General features: G+C 36.7%; 1 protein-coding gene across 1 annotated transcript in view; it reads right to left on the bottom strand.

Moving 5' to 3' along the window:
- Nkain3 (sodium/potassium transporting ATPase interacting 3) overlaps nt 1–23,100 on the bottom strand; it is a 358,162-nt gene that overhangs the window by 167,424 nt on the left and 167,638 nt on the right. Inside the window, exon 4 of the mRNA XM_027402969.2 lies at nt 20,340–20,537. Within this exon, the coding sequence (XP_027258770.1) occupies nt 20,340–20,537 (198 nt within the window). The remainder of the gene's footprint in view (nt 1–20,339; nt 20,538–23,100) is intronic.

Genomic DNA, 23,100 nt, shown 5'->3' with positions numbered 1-23,100 from the left:
TGAACACACTATCAAGGGCTCTATTCTGTCTGTAGGACTTTCCTCTCAACTCCAACTTTTCTCTTAAAATAAATTCTACAAGGTACTTATTTTAACTTTGTTTACAATTTCTGCCTGTCCCAGGAGGAACAAGATGGGCAGTCTCTTTACTAAGTAGAAATACAGATAAAAATTTTAAATTTCCAACACCTAAGATAAACTTTTCATGTCTAGTTTTCTAGAACAACTCTTTCCTCAATATTTCTATATATCCCTCATAGTATTTCATTAGATTGAGTATGTTTTCAGAAACATGAACACAGACAGAAAAATTTAAATTTCTGAGAACAGTCTTGTTGCTTTAACTGGCTATAAATCTCTCAGTTTCTCTTTCTCTCTGATATTTATTCTGACAATGTATCTGACTACTAAGTGAAGAGAACACAAAATTGAAAAAATTCATGTTAGCTCTTCATTGATTCACAACTTGTAGAAAAAATGAGTATAAGTAACCATGTCTTTACCAAAAATAACAAGAAGGCCGTAGCTTCAGGCCTGGAGCAGTGTCGGAGGGAGTTTCCAGCTTCAGACCCTGAGAAGCATCAATGGAGGTAGGAAACCCAGACATGAGAGAAGTGTCAGAGGGAGGTCTCAACCTCAGGCCTAGAAGTAAGAAGTGATTGCCAGGTGAAACGACAGCAGTGGTTTCCAGCAGTAGCTTCCAGAAACTATCACAAAAAGTTCCTCTGGGAAAGAGCACATGTGCGCCAGCCAGCATCCACTGCCATTTCTTGGTTGGAGATACCGTGTTACTACATTGACCACTGGATCCCCAGGACTATCTACACCTCCAACAGGAGGAACATCCACCAGAGATGTAGCTCCACCTGAACCTTAAGGAGTGATCACCTGAGCATTGGGTCCACTTCCACTAGGAGGAGTGTTCACCAGAAGCTCTGTTCTACTTGTGCCTGAAGGAGCAGTCAATGGAGCCACAGCCTGCAACTATACCAATTGGAGAAAGAGAGAACCTCTGAAGCACAAGCTCCACCTGTACTCATTAGAGGAAGAGATGCATAGACAACAAGGTAAGAACACACCCAACAATATAAAGAGCAACACGGCACCACTAGAAACTAGTAGTGCTACAACAGCAAGACCTGGGCAACCCAACACAGACGAAGTAGAAGAAAATAACTTAAAAATAACTTTATGAGGATTATTGAGGCCCTTAAAGAGGAAATGAAAAATTCCTTTAAAGAAATAGAGGAAAAGACAAAGAAACAATTGGAAGATATTGACAAATCCCTTAGAGAAAATCAAGAAAAAGCAATCAAACAAGTGAAGGAAATGATTCAAGACATGAAATCTGAAATAGAGGCAGAAAAGAAAACACAAACTTAGGGAATTCTGAAAATGGAAAATCTGGATAATGATCATGAACCACAAATGCAAACATAAATAATAACTATATGAGATAGAAGACAGAATTTCAGGCATTGAAGATACCATAGAGGAAATAGACTCATTGGTCAAAGAAAATTTTAAATCCAACAAATCCTTAACACAAAACATGCAGAAAATCTGGGACACAATGAAAAGACTGTATCTATGAATAATAGGGATAGAAGAAGGAGAAGAAGTTCAACTCAAAGGCACAGAAAAAATATTCAACAAAATTATAGAAGAAAACTTTCCCAACCTAAAGAAGAACATGCCTATGAAAACACAAGAGGCTTACAGAACACCAAATAAACTGGATAAAAAAGAGTCATCTTACCACATAATAATCAAAACAATAACCATATAGAATAAAGAAAGGATATTAAGAGCTGCAAAGGAGAAAGGCCAGGTAACAAATAAAGGCAGACTTATGAAACTCACACCTGCCTTCTCAATGGAAACAATGAAAGCCAGAAGGTCCTGGTCAGATGTTATGCAGACACTAAGGGACCACAGAAGCCAACCCAGACTACTTTACCCAGCAAAGTTTCCAATAACCATAAATGGAGAAAAAAGATTCCATGATAAAACCAAATTTAAACAATACCTATCCACAATTCCAGCCCTATAGAATGTACTAGAAGGACAAGCCCAACTCAAGGAAATTACCTATGTCCACAAAAACACAGGAAATAGAGTTTACAGCAGCAAAGCCCAAAGAAGGGAACTCAATACACAGTGGCAGCACCAAAAACAGAACCAAAAATAACAGGAACTAGCAATTACTGGTCATTAATATCCATTAATATACATGGTTGGAATTCATCTATAAAAAGACACAGGCTAACAGACTGGATACAAAAACAGAATCGATCCTTCTGTTGCATACACGAAACGCACAGACAGACATTACCTCAGAGTAAAGGGTTTGGAAAAATTTTTCCAATCAAATGGAGCTAAAAACAAGATGGTGTAGCTATCCTAATATCTAACAAAATAGACTTCAAAGTAAAATCAATCAAAAAAGATAATGAAGGGCATCTCGTATTCATCACAGGAAAAAAATCCATCAAGAGAAAAATCTCAGTTCTGAGCATCCATGCTCCAAACATAAGGGCTGCAGAATTTGTAAAAGTAACATTTCCAAAGCTTAAATTACAAATCAAGACCCACACACTAATAATGGGAGACTTCAATGCCCCATTCTCATCACTGGGACAGATCTGCCAGACAGAAGCTTAACAGAGAAATAAGGGAACTAACAGATGTTATGACTCAAATGGACTTAACAGACATCTATAGAGCATTCCACCCAAACACAAAAGAATATTCTTTCTTTTCAGCACCTCATGGAACATTCTCAAAAATATACCACATACTCAGTAACAAAGCAAACCTTAACAGATACAAAAAATATTGGAATAAACCCCTGTACCCTAAGAGATAACCACAGTTTAAAGTTAGAATTCCACAGCAACATTAATTTCAGAATTCCCACAAACACATGGAAATTGAACAATGATCAACTGAGCCAGCACTGGGTGAAAGCAGTGCTGAGGGGAAAGTTCATAACACTAAATGCTGACATAAACAAGCTGGAAATATCCCACACTAATGAATTAACTGAAAAACTGAAAGCATTCAAACAAAAAGAAGCAAACTCACCAAGAAGGAGTAGACAACAAGAAATAGTCAAATTGAGCACTGAAATCAATAAAATCAAAACAAAGAAAACAATGCAAAGAATCGATGAGTCAAAGAGTTGGTTCTTTGAGCAATTCAACAAAATAGACAAAGCTTTATCCAAACTAACCAAAAGACACAGAGAGAATATCCAAATTAACAAAATCAGAAATGAAAATGGGGACATAACAACAGACACTTAGGAAATTCAGAGAATCATCAGGTCATACTTCAAAAACTTGTACTTCACAAAATTGGAAAATTGTAAGGAGATGTACAATTTTATAGATAAATATCACATACCAAAATTAAATCAAGAAGAGGTAAACAACTTAAATACACCTATAACCTATGAGGAAATACCCAACCAAAAAAAGTTCAGACCCAGATGGTGTCAGTGCAGTATTATACCAGATGTTCAAAGAAGATCTAATACCAATACTCCTCAAATTATTCCACAGTAGAAACAGAAGGAAAATTGTCACACTTTTTTATGAGGCTTCAGTTACCCTTATACCCAAACCACACAAAGACACAACTAAGAAAGAGTATTGCAGACCAATTTCCCTCATGAACATAGATGCAAAAATACTCAATAAAATACTGGCAAACAGAATTCAACAACACATGAGAAAAATCATCCACCATGACCAAGTAGGATTCATCCCATAGATGGAGGCATGGTTCAACACATAAAAATCTGTGAATGTAACCACCATATAAACAAACTGAAAGAAAAAAGCCACCTGATCACCTCACTGGATGCTGAAAAAGCCTTCAACAAATTCCACACCCTTTCATGATAAAGGTCTTGAAGATGATAGGGATATAAGGAACATAGCTAAACATAATAAAGGAGGTATACAGAAACCCAACAGCCAACATCAAACTAAATGGAGAGAAACTCAAAGCAATACCACTGAAATCAGGAACAAGACAAGGCTGCCTATCTATTCAACATAGTACTCAAAGTTCTAACTATAGCAATAAGACAACAAAAGGAGATCAAAGGGATACAAACTGGAAATGAAGAAGTCAAACTCCCGCTATTTGCTGATGATATGATAGTTTACTTAATTGACCCCCAAAATTCTACCAGAGAACTCCTACAACTGATAAACACCTTCAGTAATGTAGCAGGATACTAGATTAACTAAAAAAAAAGCAGTTGCCTTCATATATACAGATGACAAATGGGCTGAGAAGGAAATCAGAGAAACATAACCCTTTACCATAGCCACAAATAACATAAAATATGAAGTAACTCTAACCAAAGTGAAAGACTTGTATGAAAAGAACTTCAAGACTTTAAATAAAGAAATTTAGGAAGATGTCAGAAACTGGAAAGATCTCCCATGCTCTTGGATAGGTAGAATCAACATAGTAAAAATGACAACTTTACCAAACGTAATCTACAGATTCAATGAAATCCCTATCAAAATCCCAGCACAATTCTTCACAGACCCTAGAAGAACAATACTCAACTTCATATGGAAAAAACTAAAAACACAGGATAGCCAAAACAATCCTGTACAATAAAGGATCATCTGGGGGCATCACTATCCCTCTACTATAAAGCTATACTAATAAAGACAGTATGGTATTGGCACAAAAACAGACAGGTGGACCAATGGAATTGAATTGAAGACCCTGATATCAACCCACACACCTACAGACATCTAATTTTTGACAAAGAAGCTAAAAACATAAAATGGCAAAAAAGAAAACATATTCAATAAATGGTACAGGTATAACTGGATGCCAACATATAGAATAATGCAAATAGATCCATATCTACCACCATACACAAAACTCAAGCCCAAATGGATCAAAAACCTCAATATAAATCCATCCACACTGAACCTCATAGAAGAGAAAGCGAGAAATATATTTCAACACATAGACACAGGAGACCACTTCCTAAATACATCACCAGTAGCACAGAAACTGAGAGCAACAATCAATAAATGGGACCTCCTGAAACTGAGAAGCTTCTGTAAAGCAAAGAACATTGTCAACAAAACAAAACTGTTCCCTACAGAATGGGAAAAGATCTTCACCAGAGGGATGATCTCCAAAATATACAAAGAACTCAAGAAACCAGACATCAAATTACCAAATAATTGAATTAAAAGTGGGGCACAGATATAAACAGAATTCTCAACAAAACAATCTAAAATGGCCAAAAGACATTTAAGAAAATGCTCAGCATCCTTCGTCATCAAGGAAATGCAAATCAAAACTACTCTAAAATTCCATCTTACACCTATCAGAATGGCTAAGATTAAAAACTCTGATGGCAGCTTATGATGGAGAGGATATGGAGAAAGGGGAACATTCCTCCATTGCTGGTGGGAACGCAAATTTGTACATCTGCTGTAGAAATCAGCATGGTGATTTCTCAGAATATTAAGGATCAACGTACCTCAAGACCCAGCAATACCACTGTTGGGCATATACACAAAGGAAGCACATTCATCCACAAAGACATCTGCTCAACTATGTTCATAGCAACATTATTCATAACAGCCAGATCTTGGAAACAGCCTAGATGACCCTTAACTGAAGAATGGATAAAGAAAGTGTGGTATATTTACACAATGGTGTACTACTCAGCGGTAAGAAACTATGACATCCTGAAATTCACAGGCAAACGGGCAGAACTAGAATAAACTACTCTGAGTGAGGTTACCTATTATCATAAAGACAAATATAGTATGTGCTCACTCTTAAGTGGATACCAGATACAAAGCAAAAGATATCAAGCCTACAATCCACAACTCCATAGAAGCTTGAACCCCTCTTCCGGAAACAGATGGAAGCAGATGTAGAAATTCACAACTAACCAATGGGCCAAGCTCCTGGATTATAACTGAAGTGAGGGGGGAGTGGTAATATGAACAGAGTCAAGACCATGATGGGAGAACCCACAGAATCAGCTGACCTGAGCTAGAGATTACTGACTCATGTCTGTCAAATGGGGAACCTGCATAAGACCAAACTAGACACCCTTAATACAGGTAACAATGGTGTGACTGGGACAATATATGAGGCCACTGGCCATGGGTCTAAGATCTAACACTAATGCACAAACCGTCTTGGAATCCATTCTATATGAAGAGATACCTTGCTCAGCCTAGACACAGGGGTATGGGGGGTGTGCCTTGGTCCTGCCTCAACGAGATGATAGGAAGGACTTAGTAGACTTCCTAAGGGAGGCCTTACCCTCTCCAAGGAGCAGACAACAGGAGGGGGGGAGTAGAGGGAGCAGGAGGAGAGGAGGGAGGGGGAATTGGGATTGGAGTGTAAATAGTAAATTAATAAAAAGAATTAAGAAGTGAGGTAGCAGAATTTTACAACCCTGAGGATCTCCAGGAGCCACTTTTATGTGAAGATTTCAACAACCTTAATAAGGAAAATGCTATTATGTGAAAATAAATTTGGGTTCTCAAAAATTCACATTTGTAATCTTATAAAGTTTTTGATAATTCTGCCTATTTCCCCGTTTCTGAGATGTTTAGGGCAGTAAAGAATCTGTTATGGGTCAGGGAGAAGATGTTAGTATCGTTGCAGGTGACTTGCTTTATGTATATGTACACATCTTATACAGGTGACAGGCTTTATGTATATGCATACATCTTACTGCAGGGAACAAGCTTTATGTATGTGCATGCATAGTATTGCAGGTGACTAGTTTTTGTATATGTGTATAACTTATGCAGGTGACTAGCTTTATGTATATGCATGTATATTAATGCAGGTGACTAGTTTAATATATGCACACACCTTGCTGCAGGTGAATAGCTTTATGTATACATATGTATATATCTTATGCAGGTGACTAGCTTTATATATATTCACACATCTTACTTCAGAGGACAAGATTTTTGTATATGTATATATCTTATGCAGGTGACTACCTTTGTGTATATGTATGCATATTAATCCAGGTAACTAGTTTTGTATATATGCACACATCTTGCTGCAAGTGACTAACTTTATGTATACACACACACACACACACACACACACACACACACACACACACACACACACACACACACACATCTTATGCAGGTTACTAGCTTTAGGCATAAGCATACATCTTATGCAGGTAACTAGTTTTATGTATATGAATGACTATTACTGAAGATGACTAGCTTTATGCATACACACATCTTATGCAGGTGACTAGTTTTGTGTACATCTAAGGTGTCAAATACAAGAACGAAGTGCATCCAGATAACATCCAGATAATTGTCATTTGCTCTGGTACTCCAGTTCTCTGCCAATACCCATGACATCACCTACTTTGCCCTCCTTTAGCATGCAAGATGAATACTGTTTTATTCTTCACTTCTCTCATATTTGTTTGCAAGTCTTATCAATGTTTTAGGATCTACATTGGATATCTATTTCTCCTGATTCTAAGTTTTCTTTAAAATCTTTTATTGTTTGCCAAACCATTTCTTTGAGTAAATTGTTTGGAAATTTAGAGTTTGAATTATTCTAAAAATAGTCTTGGGGATGAAAAGATGGCTCAGTGATTATGAACACCGAATGCTTTTGAGAGGATCTGAGTTTTGTGTCTAGAACCCACATGAAAGCTCACAACCTTCAGCAACTCAAGTTCTAGGGGATTCAACACACACTTTTAGCACCCATGGGTACTGCATGCATGTGCTTTACTTACATGCATGCAAGATAGACATCAATATACATGGAAAAAATATAAAAATCTTAGTAATATTCTCAAAATTTTATTTTGCAGTAAATTCAGACTTACAGAAAATTTTGAAAACATAGTACAAAGGGTTCCTGCATATCCTTGAACCAAACCCCAATTTACAGCTGTAGTATAATGATAAAAATAATCAGAAGATTAACACTGAAATAATTCTGTTTTCTGTTTTCTAGTATACAAATTTATTACAAATTTCTTTTAAAAATTCATTCAATCTGTTTTTAAATTTGTATACATTTTAATTAAAATAGAATTGTATCACTTTCCACCTTCCATTTCCTCCTTTCAGATACTGCCAGTTCTTCACTCTCAAATGATAGCCTCTTTTCCTTGGGTTATTGATAAATATATATGTATATGTACACACAAACATATAAATACAATCCACAGAGAGAGATTTTCTTATTTGGATACATAAGGATTCAGGTCTCAGCACTTTGTGTTGGATAATCAATTAGAGTGCTCATCCCTGGGAGAGGCTAATCTTTCCTCTCCCAGAAGTCATTAGTTGCCTGAAGTTCTTTGTCTTAGAGGAGGACCTCTTGAATTTCCCTCCTTCCATGTTCACATGCCTATTGAGAGATTGTTCTAGTCTTATTTATGTGCCCTTACCTAGGAGATACTGTTTCATAGCAGACTTCCTGGTTTTAATACAACTTTCAATAAAGGTCTCACTGTGGTCTGTCTTCAGTCTAGGACCATAGATTCATTTTAACCAGGTTCATTTTGCTACCCTGTGTCTTCTCTTCTGTCTCCCATAATCTAGGAAAGCTTCTCACTCTGTATTAGTTTTAGATTACTATTTTCTTCAATGGCAGGAATTCTTAGAAGCTTTAGTACTGTGACTTGGGAGTGAATCTCCTCAACAGGAACAATACATGACATCCAGGGAATGACACATTATTACCTTGGTATTCAAACTTCCCTTATTGTAACCACCCTTTCCTTTAAGCTTTAAGCCACTGAGCAGAACAAGACTTCTCACTTTTCTTCTAAATTTTTATTTTCATTTCTCTTCATGTAGCATTTTTCCTAAGTGGAATTCTTTTACATTTATTCTTATCCAAGAGAATGTTTTGGACAAAAGGTAAATGTAACAGCTTCTCTGAATGCTATTTTCTCCTGCAGTTTCTAATGACATGTAGAATTCAATTTTCTAATTAATTATGTAATAAAATAAATTAATGCTAAGTACTTAGCATCAATATTCATTTTATGTCTGAAGTTAAGCAAGTTTATTGCTTTCATGATCTTCTACAATAGATCAAACATATTATAGCAATGATAACACCAAATTCAAGTTAATTTATCTCCAATCCATTAACCCCAGTTCTCACCAAGTACTTTGTGGAAAGTACAGAGCTACTACTGTTTTTGAATAAATGAAACTACTTATCATTTAGAAAGAATACAAAATGTGAAATGGCAAATTTTTCTTCATGAAATTTATATAAAATTTGTTTTTAGGTGAATGCTTTTGAAATAATGTCCATATTATGAATAGCTACTTTTTCAACATAATAGTTATTCTAACCAAGAGATAAAGATGAAAGTCTGCCAACATCCAAATGACATTAAATTACCCTAAGTAAAATGTCAGTAAAATTAAATTTCTTGCCTCTAATACCACTAAAAGCCCATAGTCCCAATGTTTGTCTTGATTAATTATTTAACAGATTTTATATTTTCTGTATTAATGGATTTTGTGCCAGATACGGTTTCTAATTAAGCTTTGAATTTCTCTGATAAAACTGTATTTAAGTCTACGGAATGTCATAACTCACCTTTGCATTTAACAATGTCTAGCAGGTCATTTAAAAATAGTAGTGTAGTAATAATTTATAAAAACTGGCATGTATGTCTAGGGTATTCATAGACATTGAAGCTTAGGAAAATGAATTTCATTGTTTGGATATGATAAGAGAGTTTCGATGGCTGTGGGAGCTCATTAACATGCAGAATAAAATCATATCTTGTATGTTTTATTATGATTATGATACAAAATAAATCTGACCTTTAAATATTCACATGCTTGAAATTATTAAAACCCATAAAATCTGTAGAAAATGATGGACAACATAAATCTTATGTTTCCACAAGACTAAGCAGCTTGATAAGGATAATTTTGTGATCTGTAAACTATATGTTTCCAGAAGATGATACATGATGCTACATACACAGGTAAATGATGGATTGCTGAAATTCCACTGGGAGTTTACCAGTGGGAAGGTGAATGTCATATAAACTTGAATTATAGTTGTGAAAATTTGGCCCAATATTGTGTGTGTCTATAGCAGGCATAAGAATTAAAATCAAGCATATGATAGAATATTATTCCGCAATAAAAGGGAATGAGGTCATAAACCTTTAAAATGCTGTTAATTGAAAGAAGGCATAGGAAATGATTTTCACCAACTTCCCATCTTATAGAGGGCTAATATCCAAAATATATAAATAACTCAACAAACAAGATATCAATAAACCATACAGTCCAATTTAAAAATATGAGGTACAGATACAAATAGAGAATTCTTATCAGAGAAACCTGAAATGGGGTGAGAAAAACTTAAAGAAAGGTTCAACGTTTTTAACTATTAGGAAAATTTAATTCAAAACTACTTTGAGATTCTATCTTACACCTGTCAGAAAGACTAAGATCAAAAACACAAGTGAGGGCTGGAGAGATGGTTCAGCTGTTAAAAGCTAGGCTTACAACCAAAACCACAAGTGACACAATGGAAAGTGGAGGTCCTGGGACACCAACCCTGCCACAAAACCTTTGTTGTATAACCTGTCCTGCCTGTTTCTGGGTGTGGCCAACCACCACTAGTCTAACTTTAGGCCCAAGCCACTAGAGAGTCCCATATCTGACACTGCCAGGGGGCCTGGAATCTGAAGCTAGATGGCTCAGAGACCTCGGGTAGAACCAAATATGGCTGGCAGAAAAGTCAATGATACTTTGTTATACTCATAGATTGGTACTTTGCCAATGTATGAGGTGAAGGCTCATCAGAGAGGCTTTGTCTAGCAGCTGATGGGGTCATTTGCAGAGATCCACATCTAAACAAGTTAGAGATCAGGAGATGCCAAGAAAGAGTAAGAGGAAGGACTGTAGGTGCCAGGTGCCAGAGGGGCCAAGGATGCCAGGAGAACACAGCCCACAGGATGAACTAAGCAGTGCTCACTGGGGCTCACAGAGACTGAAGCTGAATCCATGGAGCCTGCAGTGGGTCTATACCAGGCTTCTGTTTATATACTGTGGTTCTCTAGCTTGGAGTTTTTGTTGGACTCCTAACAGTGGGAGTAGGGGTGTCACTGACTCATTTGCCTGCTCTTAGGACCTAGTTCTTCCTATGGGTTACCTTGCCCAGCCTTGATATGAGGGTATACACCTAGTGTTATTGCATTTGTTATGCTGAGTTCAGTTATGATACCACTGGGAGGCCTGCTCTTTTCTAAAGGGAAATGAAGGACAAGTGGATCTGGGGGAGCAGGAGGGTATCTGGAGGGTGGAGGAATGGGAGGCAGTGGTTGGGATGTTTTGTATTCAAGAATAATAAACAAAATAAAATAATAGAAGAAGGCATGTACAAAAGAATATAAACCATGATTTCAAATTATAAGAAATGTCCATTATAATTAGTTCAATGAAGTAAAAAGTAGGTAAATGGTTACTTAGAGTTAATTGTCAACTTGACAGGATTCAGAACTGTCAAGGAAAGATAAATGACTGAATCCCAGATTACCATTCAGACAACAAGCAGAAACAGTTTACTGATCAGCCTTATTTGTGTTTCTAAACACACATCTCCCAGCATTTTGCTATTAGTGCATGATTCTTTGGATGAGTGTCTGGCTAAAAATGAATTACAGTCAATAGAAATGATGCATAGGGAATGATTCATGCATGCACTATATGTGTCACTTAGAAGTGGCTAAATATGTGGTATAGGCAAAAGCTGATCATTTCACATAAGAATAGATTTTCTGGGAAAAACAATTAGAGATGGGGAGAGAGGTGACTAAGATTTTTCTGATCAGGATTTGTAGGAAAACCCAGCAAAAGAAAAACAAAACAAAACAAAAACAAAAACAATAGGATAGGTTTGGCATTTATGAGTTTGAAACCTAGTTTGAAGAATAGAATGTTACAAAAATGATTGGGAGATGTTATATGTCCAAGAGAGCAAAAGAAATACTTAAATATATTCACTGCACTTATCTTTGTATATATGGACATATGTCTAATGTCTATGTATATAGTGTGTATATTCACATGTGGCAACTGGCTTTGAATGTAATTATGCACATGTGTAATGTCTGTGCACGTAACTTGTATGTGAAAGTATGCAAGTGAGTGGACATGTGTTAGTATTGATGTATGTAGTACAATGACAAATATAGGAGAATTCCAAGGACTGGTCAGTTCTTTGATATGTTGAACGTTTAGATGCTCCTGTATCAGCTGTTCTGAGGCCTGTAAATTTTTTGATGTCAAAAGTCATTGTTCTGCCCAGATATCAGTTTAATTGTTTTAAAGGTAGGGTTGTTGTTATCTGTGAAAGATCAGCAGCTGTTGTAGCTGGTTTATGTACAACCTAAATGGTTGCTGACTGTTCTTTATAATATCTTTTCATATTTTTCCCAGAAGCATGTTAGTTTATGGTTTGTTTCTATGATTGGAGGAATGTTAATCTGGATATTCTATTGTTGTAACAAATCACATCCCATAAATTCATTACTATGCTAGCCACATATGGCTTTAATTTTCCTCTCTGTGTTTTATCTGTACACATTAGACCTATCTTGCACTTTGTTTTACTTGAGATAAAATTCTAACCCCCAAAAGTATAACATTTACCTACTGAAGAGGCCAATTTGGAGGCTAAGATTTTAGTGCAATTATTGTTACATCTTCTCCTGTATCTCCTATACCCTCAATTACAAGGCCATTTATTTATATTTTTAACTTTGGTCTTCGATCATTTATAGAGGTTTGCCAAAAGATTTGCTTATGGTCTATCTTAAAAATTTTGTTTTGTCTTCTAAAGCTTTCTGTCCTCCAGAGCAGTATTTTTTTTTTTACATCAGGCATTAAGTCCTTTAATTGCTCTATAGAGGAGTTTCTCCAAAGTTGACAGTGAGTGATTGAATCAAATTTGATACGAAGGCCTCTTGAAAGCCCCCTATGGTGTTTCCCAAAGGCAAAGGGTTACCTTGCCTGTCTTGTGTTGATCTGTATTTATTAGTTCAATGTAAGCTTTTGTCACACCTTCTGTATATTCCAGAAGGCTGGTGCCTTCTTTCTCAATTATCTCTGAAAAAATATTTTTACTAGGAATTCCTTGCCTACAAACCCTTTTCAGATGACCTAGTTTACCACAATTAAAATATCTAACCTTTTGATTTTTCTTAAAATTTTTAGATGTCACTTTTCCTATCTAAGTATCATCATAAGTGTGAAATCTAATATCCATGTGTATTTCTATTCCATTCATCTATGATGCTGTCTTGCCTTTACAGGCACCATCAACCTCTTACATTCTGAATTAGCATTTTCAAAAGCTAAAGATTCAATTAATATTCATCTTTTGGGTCTGATATTTTATTTACAGCTGAGGTCAGTCTTTGTAAAAAAAATAGTGAAGGCATCATTGTGGCCTTGTATAACTTTAATAAAGAGCTCAGCCCTGATTCTTCAATCTTGTTCCAACCATTCAAAGCTGTAGTACAGCATAGGGTCAAGGTGTGATCATCAAATGTAACCTGTCTTTCCACATTAGCATAATGGTCCTTGGAAAATCTTATAACTTCTAATCTTACCTTGCTACTTAATGGCCCAAGCTTTGTTTCTCTATCAGGTTCTCCATTTTACCTGAATACCAGCGTTCAATACGGCTGTAACTAAATTTTTCCAGTCTTGTGGAATAATTCTGTTCTGTGTGGCCCATGAATCTAACATCTGATTTACAATAGGGAAGTGCATAGCACATGAAACTATTGCTTCCTCAAATATCTTGAAATTTAATATTTCTGCAGGATCCCAGTTTACTTCTGAATAGCCTTGAGAATGCTTACCATCTGCTGGTTGTTCTTGAATGGTAACTGGGTAAATTAAGGTTGGTTTTCCTATAACTTTGGGGCTCTCTCCTTCAGTTTCATAATTCAATGGTGTAGTATCTTCTTCTTTGAACACCACTGTCTCTGTTTGAATATTTTTCTTAGTTCCATTAATCTGTCTTTCTAAGGATTTTATCTTATCAGTAAAGTTTTTCATATTTGGCACTGATATTATACAACATTTTTAGGGATAAAACAACAATTACCAAAGTGATAATTAACATTGTGTCAATCCCAGATAAGTTGATTATCCCTTCATTTAATTGTTCCATTTTCAAACCATCCACTGTGTAACGATAGAGACATAACTTTGGGCATCATAATATTTCCTATATTTAATGTAGGGAAAAACCTTTGTTTCTTTTTTTTTTAAAAAAAAACTAATTTCCCCCTTTAAGAATTCCCAGTTGTCTCACCAGATCTTCTGATAAAGATAGCGAAGTGTGAGGCTAGCTATTCCTGTGTAGTATGGCTGGGCAGAGGGCACAGGTGGTTCACAACTTGGCTGAGGGCAACTGCCACTGCTCACGTGTAGTTGTGAGCTGAGGGTGGGTGGCAGCTGTAACAATAATAGAAGTCTGGGTAGGTGTCAAGGTGGCTAATCTATTATGGCAGCAGCCTGAGGAGGGGGCCAGGGGAAGTTCACAACCCATCTGGAGAATGAGCCAAGCAGCCAGCCATCTGAAAAGCAGACATAGGGCAACATGCAGAAGAAGCATGTACAGAGGGTCAGAAGTAAAAACATAGAGCTTCCTGTAGCAGTGGAGCAGCTACCAGTGACTTCCTATCTCTTCTGATCCTCCAAAAGGCTTGAGATCATCTGTTCCCTCAGCCTGCCTTACTACTTCCTGTCTATCTGATGGGGGATGGTTAATTAATAAAACACTCTACCAATAGCCAGTAGAGACAGGAAGATAGGTGGGGCTAGGAGACTAGGAGAATTCTGGGAAAGGTAGGCAGAGGGAGACCAAAGGAGATGCCATGTAGGGACTAGTAGGGTAGGACATGCCAGGCGTTCTCTGGTAAGATAAGACCATGTAGAAATACATAGATTAGTAGTTATGGGTTAATGATTAAGAATGAGCTAGCCAGTAAGAAACCCTATCCATCGGCCAACAGTTTTATAATTAATATAAGTCTTTGTGTGCTTATTTGGGTCAGAGAAGGGCAGCATGGTGGGGCAAGTAGCTCCAGCAACACCTATCTGCCCTCAATCCAAGATCTCTATGGTTAATTTTGGTCAGTAAGTGGCTAGCTCTACCCTTTGACTCAAAGAAAATTTTATTGTCAGAATACAACTAAATATCATACAACATTTGTATGTATATGCATCTGTGCATGCAAATGGGTGGGTATGCTCTTGTGTACCTATGTCCACATGTGCAAGCAGGTAGTAGTGAGGTCAGTGGTTGAAGCTAGGTGTCTTCCTCAATTACTTTACAGCTTGTCTTTTGAGATTCTTTCTCTCACTAAGCCCAGCGATCAACCATTGGCTAGACTAGCTGGCTAGGGAGCTCCAAGGATTTGTCTCTTTCCATGTATGACTATTCAGAGACTTTACATTTGTACTAGGAATCCTAACTCAGGTCCTCATGGTCATGTGGCAGGCACGTTAGTGGTTGAGCCATCTCCTCATTCTCACCATGTAAAACTCTGACAGACAGGTATATGTTCTCTCACTGTTATTTTCAATTTATGGAGATACCAAGTAAAATCATGATCCCAACAGGAGATACACAACCTCATTCCTCTGTGGGTTTAAATCTCAACTCAGCAATACGCTGCAGGAAATTAAATGCCTTCCTTCACCATGACATAAGGATACTTAGTAGTGTGAGTAAGAGCATGGAGTGTAGTGATATATTATTTATGATTTATTAAAGCTTGACTGAGGATTCGGAAAAGCAAAGTCAGTCACAAGCCATAAAAGTCAAGCACACACCTTTAATCCCAGCATCGAGAAGTTAGGAGGTGATGGTACACACCGTTAATCCTAGGATTCAGTATTAAGAGGTAGATGGATCTCTGTGAGTCCAATGCCACCTAGATCTACACAAGAGTGAATCAGTCTAAAAGAGAATTATAGCTCACACTGTTAATCCCAACACTAGGAAAGTATATAAGACAGAAGCAAGGTCTCAGAGAGGCATTCATTCTTTAGCCACACTGAGGAGAGGCAGCAGTTTGAAACTTGGTAAAGAGCTCGTGCGAGGATCAGCCCTTTCAGCTTGAACTAGAAGTGAGAGCCAGTGGCCAGTGGCTTTTCTTGAAGTTTGAACCCTGACATCAGTCACTGGGTCTTTTATTTTTCGTGTTACAATGAAGTCTGGAGTCATCAATTTTGGTCTGAGGTTCGAATTTACTCAGAAAATATGCAACCCAGGAAAATCCTGAAACCTTTCTGCAAGCCTCATTTTCTTGAGTATAAAATGACTATAATGACACTTACCCAATGGACCATTTTGAGGATTGAGTTCATACTTGTAAACCATTTAGTGCAGTGTCAAGCAAATGCGATGGAGAGAGTGCGGAAGGATAGAGAGGGGAGGGAGAGAAAGGGGCACCATTTAACTATGTTTACCTTTTTGATAGTATACAATCAATAGGAATTTAATTTGGAAATTGAGGTTTCACTTGCTTTTGTCCTCCATGAGCATACAGTACTGAATTAGCTTTTAGTGCTATGTCTGAGTGTTGCTGTGAAATTGAGGCAAGAGATGCTGGCTCTACAGCCTTTGAAAGACAAAGATTGTGTGGGTATTCTAAAGTTATTTTATACCCTTCTATACACAGTTTGAATGTGTGTTTAGGCTGAATGCATCTGATATGTGTGTCTGAGAACAGGGGCAGATGAAAATGTGCAAGAGAAAAATAACTCAAAGAACATGGGAATGATAGAAAACTGATTCTCAGAGCTCTAACCCCAGCTCCAACCATGAAGACTTTCTTTTAAGATGTGAAATAATGAGACTCACCATCTGTGAGACCTAAGAGAAAATATCTTGACCCAAAGTAGTCAAGACAATGTATGTAAAATTAGTTCCAAAGAGAGTTAGACATGGTGAGTTTTTAGAGGTTTTTACAGGTTCCTGGGAGAAGGAACAGAGTGATTAGATTAGCGAATTGTAATAATCTTCCTAGAAGGGTCCTGGTTGTGGTGGGGCAGAACAAGGCTCTACAAGATTATTTTGACAATCCTGACCATCTTCAAGGTGAGAAGTGAACACATAAATGAAGACTGGACAGTCAGACTTGTGAGAAGGAACAGAGATCATCCCATAACTGGACCACAGCCACAGATTCTGATTTCTCATATTGACACATTGCCTTGTAAAGATCTTTAGCTCCATGTTGCTGACAATTTAGAGTAGTCCTACTAAATAACGGCAAGAAGAACCTTTGCTCAGCCTTGCACTATGTGAGTCCTCCTTCTGGGAAAGGAAGGCATGTATATTGCAGTGTGTGTTCATGTGTGTGTGCGTGTGTGCCTGTGCGTGCACGAGTGCATATATGAGTATATGTGCGTGTTTAGAATCTGGCTCATGGTCATCTTTGCTAGATGTTATTTTTGTCAGTTCTATCATATTCTTTTTTAGTTTTTTTAAAGGTTTGACCAAGGATTCCTTTCTTCTATCTCTAAGCAATGGCTTAAATGCAGAGTGGTTTAATTCACCAGCATAGTTATATCCCTTGGTAGATCATTCAAACACTTTCCTTTAATTTATTGGAGAACAGCTGCCCTGAAATCCTCAGAGATCTTCTCCCAAACATCTGGGTAATCTATAACAGCATTCCTAGGTTCTTTTAGATGTTTTTATTCATCTAGTAGTTAGGGATGTAACCCTTGGTGTAGCTGAGTCTCCAGAACTCTGTCATATGAAAGAGCTCTCTCTTGTCTCTTGACTGCTGCCTGCCCCACCCCTGACAGAGTGTTGAATGTTGCCACCATCATTTTAGACAATCAGCACACAGAAGTCAATAAATATAAGATACAGTAACAATTTTGTATGATGACATTTTAAAACATATGTATTATAATACTGCCCATACTCAATCATGAAAAGAAAAGAAATATAAAAAATTGACCTCAACAATAATATATAATGTATACAATCAGGCTCATTTTTATCTATAGTTTTGGTTACCTACAGCCAATTTCTATTTATAACTAATAAGTAGAATGCTCCAAAAACTAACAATCTGAATATTTTAAACAACAGCATCCTTGCACATAAATTATCCCTCCTTCCAATGTGTCCTTATTCTATTCACTACACTCTGTCTGAGGTATTGGATTGGTAACCATTCTATGGCAATGTGTTCTCATTACTTTATTTTCATTTATAACTTTTCAAAGCACAAGTACACTGATTTTGAAAACTCAGAGAAACCAGAAAAGACATAAAATATTTTCTGAAAAGGTGTAAGTTATTGACTTAAAGCAAGCAAAAATGAAAAAAAAACACATACTGAGGTTTCTAAGATCTAATTTAAATTATTGCTGTTAATCTTCAACTGGGTCTAATTAAATTGTGTACACAGGTAGCCACATATAAGAAGAACAATATGTTATAGGATCCAGGAATATCTGTGAATGACAGGCTGTCAATATGTTTTAGGAATTTTCTAGAGGTCTTCAAGCAGTCCCTGTTTGTGGGGAGGGTCTACTATAATCCCATAGTTGTGAAAAATCAGAGTGTGTTATATTTCAATGTAAAAAGATATTTCATCTTGCAAATGTACTACACAAGAAACCTCAGAGAGCAATGACTAATCTGTTAATTTCCTAAAGGCTGCAGAACACCATCAGAACTATGAATGCACAGTGGCAGCCTTGACTGGTCGGTCACTCAAATATATTAAGAAATTCATTTACAATTGACAAGTACATTTAAGTGGCAATATATATAGTTTATTTAGATTTTCTTTTTTGGTATGTTTTTATAAGCCAGTGCTCCTTATCAAATGCTCTCACCTTGCTTTGCATTTTGGTTCGAGTTACTCTGGGGAAATGGCTTTTTAGTTCCCGAATTCTGTTGTATTGTAAAGCTTTGGAAAGTGTGCTATCATTTCACAAAATGGTTTAGCCATTTATTATGAACATTTTTAAGTAAAATTAATTTTTCCATACATAAGTGTAGCAAAATGTTTTGGGTTTAAAAAATTAACAAGAAACCTCAGAATAGTTAGTTAAATGATTGGTCCTTTTATATTTTAAATGGTTAGTTCTTTTATAGTTTAAACCAATATGAAAAATCTCAAGAGAATGGTAGCTTCCAGATTTTTAAAGCTAAGTTTAGTCACATATAGTTTTTGGTTTCATTTGAAACTTCTATATTAAAGAAGTACCAGAAAAAAATAAAGATTGATACAATCATGTAGGAAATGATGTATGATACTTATAGAACAATATTGTAAAAATCTAGCACAAGCTAAATCCTTGATGAAACTTTAAAAGGAGGTCCACTGACAGTGTGTCTTTTGTTGTGTCAAATATTGGGTAGTGTATGTGTAAACTAAAGTTGATAATAGTTATATTATATTTTGACTCTTACTAAAATATTAAATCCTTAGAGGGTCTCAAGGACACACTGTACTTATCTGGGCATGGTGACACACCCTTTTAATTACAGTACTTGAGAGGTAGAGGCAGGTGGGTCTGTGAGCTCAAGATAAGTCTGATCTAACATAGAAAGTAGCACACCAGCCAGAGGTACATAGTAAGATCCTGACTCAAAAAGAAAACAAACCACTGTACATTGTTCTTGATGTTATCTATTTTAAATAGATAACACAATAGTCAGAATATAAGTAGGAGTCTCATGGAAAGAAATTACCTTACAGAATTCTGGGTACATTATACTTTCTGTGCTATAAACAAGCCAATTCCTCTGCTTCTTTATGGAACTGTGTCCTGACACCAAACGTTAAGCATTTCTGGTGGGACTTAGTTTTTAAGGAATAATTATTTGAAACACGGGATACATAATGGTCAGCAAGCCATTGGAAGTCTTTTCATCCTTCTTCTGAAACTGAAGCACACTATTTGAAGAATGCATTAGCAGCATGTTTTGCAGTGCCTAGTTGATAATGGACCACTTCGAGTAGTGATGATGCTATTTCACTGCATAGTGTATGTCAGGTGTCAAGTTGGAAATCATAGTAAATACTTGGCTCTAAACAAAATGTCCAAATGTGAAGAAAAATGAGATAGCCAGTTGCTATGTATCATTAGTGACTCCATGAGTGCTGTTGTTTCTGTTGGTAATGTTTTCTGTGTACTTATATGAAGCACTACCTTCAGGTTGCAGATACAAGATGTCAACAAAGAAGACTCTATATGGGACAATGATACAAAAGTGAGACTTACAGATAGCAGTATTTGTACAGCACTGTGGATGACCTCTAGGTACTGGAAATCGACGACACAGCCTGTGACTGAGACATATGTGTAGTCATCCATCATGCCATGGGCTGATGGGGGCAGCACTCTCCGGACACAGCCAGGTCCATGTTCCCTCCACCATGACCGATGTACGGAGATGTTGAATGTCATCAGATCAGTGTCCTACATGGCAGTAGACAAGAGAACAAAAGACAATATCATTACATCATACTTCTGGCTTTGACATTGTAAAGAGTTCAGGATAGGTGGAAATGCTGAAATGATTTCAATTTCAAATGAAGAAAAGAAAAAAATCAAAAGCCAAAAATGACTGTGCATATTACATATCTGTACTACTGAGTTATTATCATTTGATGTAGAGACATAGTCCTTTGAATAACATTAGCCTTGTGAGGTTTATAGACATCAAACATCCAGGGGGAGGCTATTTAATTTTTTGGGTACATTTCTTGCTGTGATATCATTGACTTCATCATCCTAAATTCGTATTTATTGAGTTATCATTGCATATTACATGATGTTGAATGAGAATTTCACACACTATAGCTTTCTTTGACAGAATCTCATAAGGAATTTGTTCATAATCCTCTACAGATACCAAATGTATGTATAGTCATTTTAAAATGGTGCAATGTTTACATATAAGCTATAGCTATTTTTAACCTAAATTCAATTAATCTCCATATTTTATAATATAATGCCTAATAAAATGTAAATCCCATTTAAATGGTTACGGAGATAATGAGAAAATAGTTTGCACATGTTCTGTAGGTTTTGTCTTCACTATTTTCAATCATTGTTTGGTAGAATATATGCATATGAAATCCATTGATATGAAAGTCCATACATATATTATTATCAACAAAATTGTAATTCTGTGAATAATTATTCCCTAAAATGTATGTTACATTTCTAAAATCTGTTAATTTTATCCTATATATCATTTAAAAAACCTTTTCAAAATCATAATTTAATTAAGGATCAGAGGTCAGGATGTTTTACTGGAATATCTGGGAGGTCCCAGACTATAATTATAGGTAGAGTTCTTCTTCCCTCCACTCCCCTTCCTCCCTCCCTCCCTTTACTCCCTCCGTCCTTCCTTCCCTCTTCCCTATCTTTGAGCCAGTCTCTTAAAACAGAAACTGTCCTCAAACTTGCTGTACATGGAAGATGGACCTTGAACTTCTGATCCTCCTACCATCACTTCCCGAATGCTGAGGTTATATAGTATATTGCCACCCTACTTAGGTGAAATCATGTGTAACAAAGAAGGGAGGTGAATGGAGATGAGATAGTCAGAGAAAAGGTGGTCAATGTGCCCATATAGGTAGACATTGGGGTGATACAAGCTACAGCCAAGAAATGCTATGGTCCCCCAGAGGAGAATGGGGAAATGAAGACATCATCTCTAAAGTTAGATTGTGTACAGCACTGCCAGCACCACAAATTCAGCTCCAGGCTTCTGACTCTGGAGATGAGGGAGAAGAAATTTCTGTTGCTTAGACGAACAAATTTGTGATTATTATGACAGCCATAATTAACTAATATGGACAAGGAAAGTAAAGTACTGTAGGTAAATTAATTGGCCCAAGTTAGAAAAGCAAGCTAGCTATAGAGTGATGACTTTGTGTTATGAAGTCCACTTTTAGCTGTGTGCACAGCATCATGCACACTCTTTCACTTCTCTCCCATTAAACCTCTGGCCATCTTTCATACCCTGAAGAGAGCCATGTCTTCCTTCCTCAGGCATATCAAGAAAACACCTTCACAGTCAACACAAGGGACAAAGAAGATACTCCTAAATTTCTACAAATTAAAATTTATCAGAGTCCATAGTGGAGACAACTATGGATTTACCGTCTTCAATAGATGATCATTAATATAGGGCTAGCATGTCTAATAGAAAAAGCATCTGCTAACTTTTTGATTGTCAACAGGAAAGTATCATTAGCAAGTATGATACTTCTCCTCTGACAGGTTCACGTGCACTGAAAATGTTATTCTATTTTCAGGCTAAGTGTATAACGTATGCATGAAACATACACAGATTTCATAATAGACTTGGGTCCCACACCCAAATTATCTTAGGTATATATACATATTTTTTTAAAAAACAAGTCAACCTGAAAAATTTGTTTCAAACACTTTGGATACAGGATTCATAATCTACATTTCCACAATGTCACCTGTGGCAGATTAAGATTTTATTATTTGGAATTCTGGGTAAGATGGAAGACTAGAAATTGCCTTGTCTGACTTGGCGAAGAGGAAGAATGAGTGAAAAAAAACAGATTCTATTCTGAAGAGAGAAAAATATTATTGGGAATGTACAAAGATCAGCATGGGACTTGTGAAAACTTCAGAGAAAGAAGGACACGGTGAGTAGAAATAAGTTGAGCATAGGATATCTCCATTTGTGTGGCAGGATAGGAAATGAATCCTCATTCAGAAGGCAACAGAGACAGCCCTGGTGAAAAGAGGTTTCCTTTAGACAAGCTCACACCCCCAACATGCCTCAAATCCAGTGTTGGTGAGACGGTGATGCCTTTAGTAAATGGGTCGGCACTGGAGTAGAATCCCATTTTGTCACTCTATCTGTCACAGGTAGTAGTACATCTTGACAGGGAACCCATTGTTGGAGACTGAGTTAACACTGGGGACCCACAGATGGGGAATAATCACAAATCTGGGAAGCCTCACTTAACTACCCCCAGTACTAGGGTGA

Source organism: Cricetulus griseus, chromosome 2, assembly GCF_003668045.3.
Source record: "Cricetulus griseus strain 17A/GY chromosome 2, alternate assembly CriGri-PICRH-1.0, whole genome shotgun sequence".
In the NCBI taxonomy this organism is placed as follows: Eukaryota; Metazoa; Chordata; class Mammalia; order Rodentia; family Cricetidae; genus Cricetulus; species Cricetulus griseus.
This window is presented reverse-complemented; position numbering and strand designations above follow the sequence as displayed.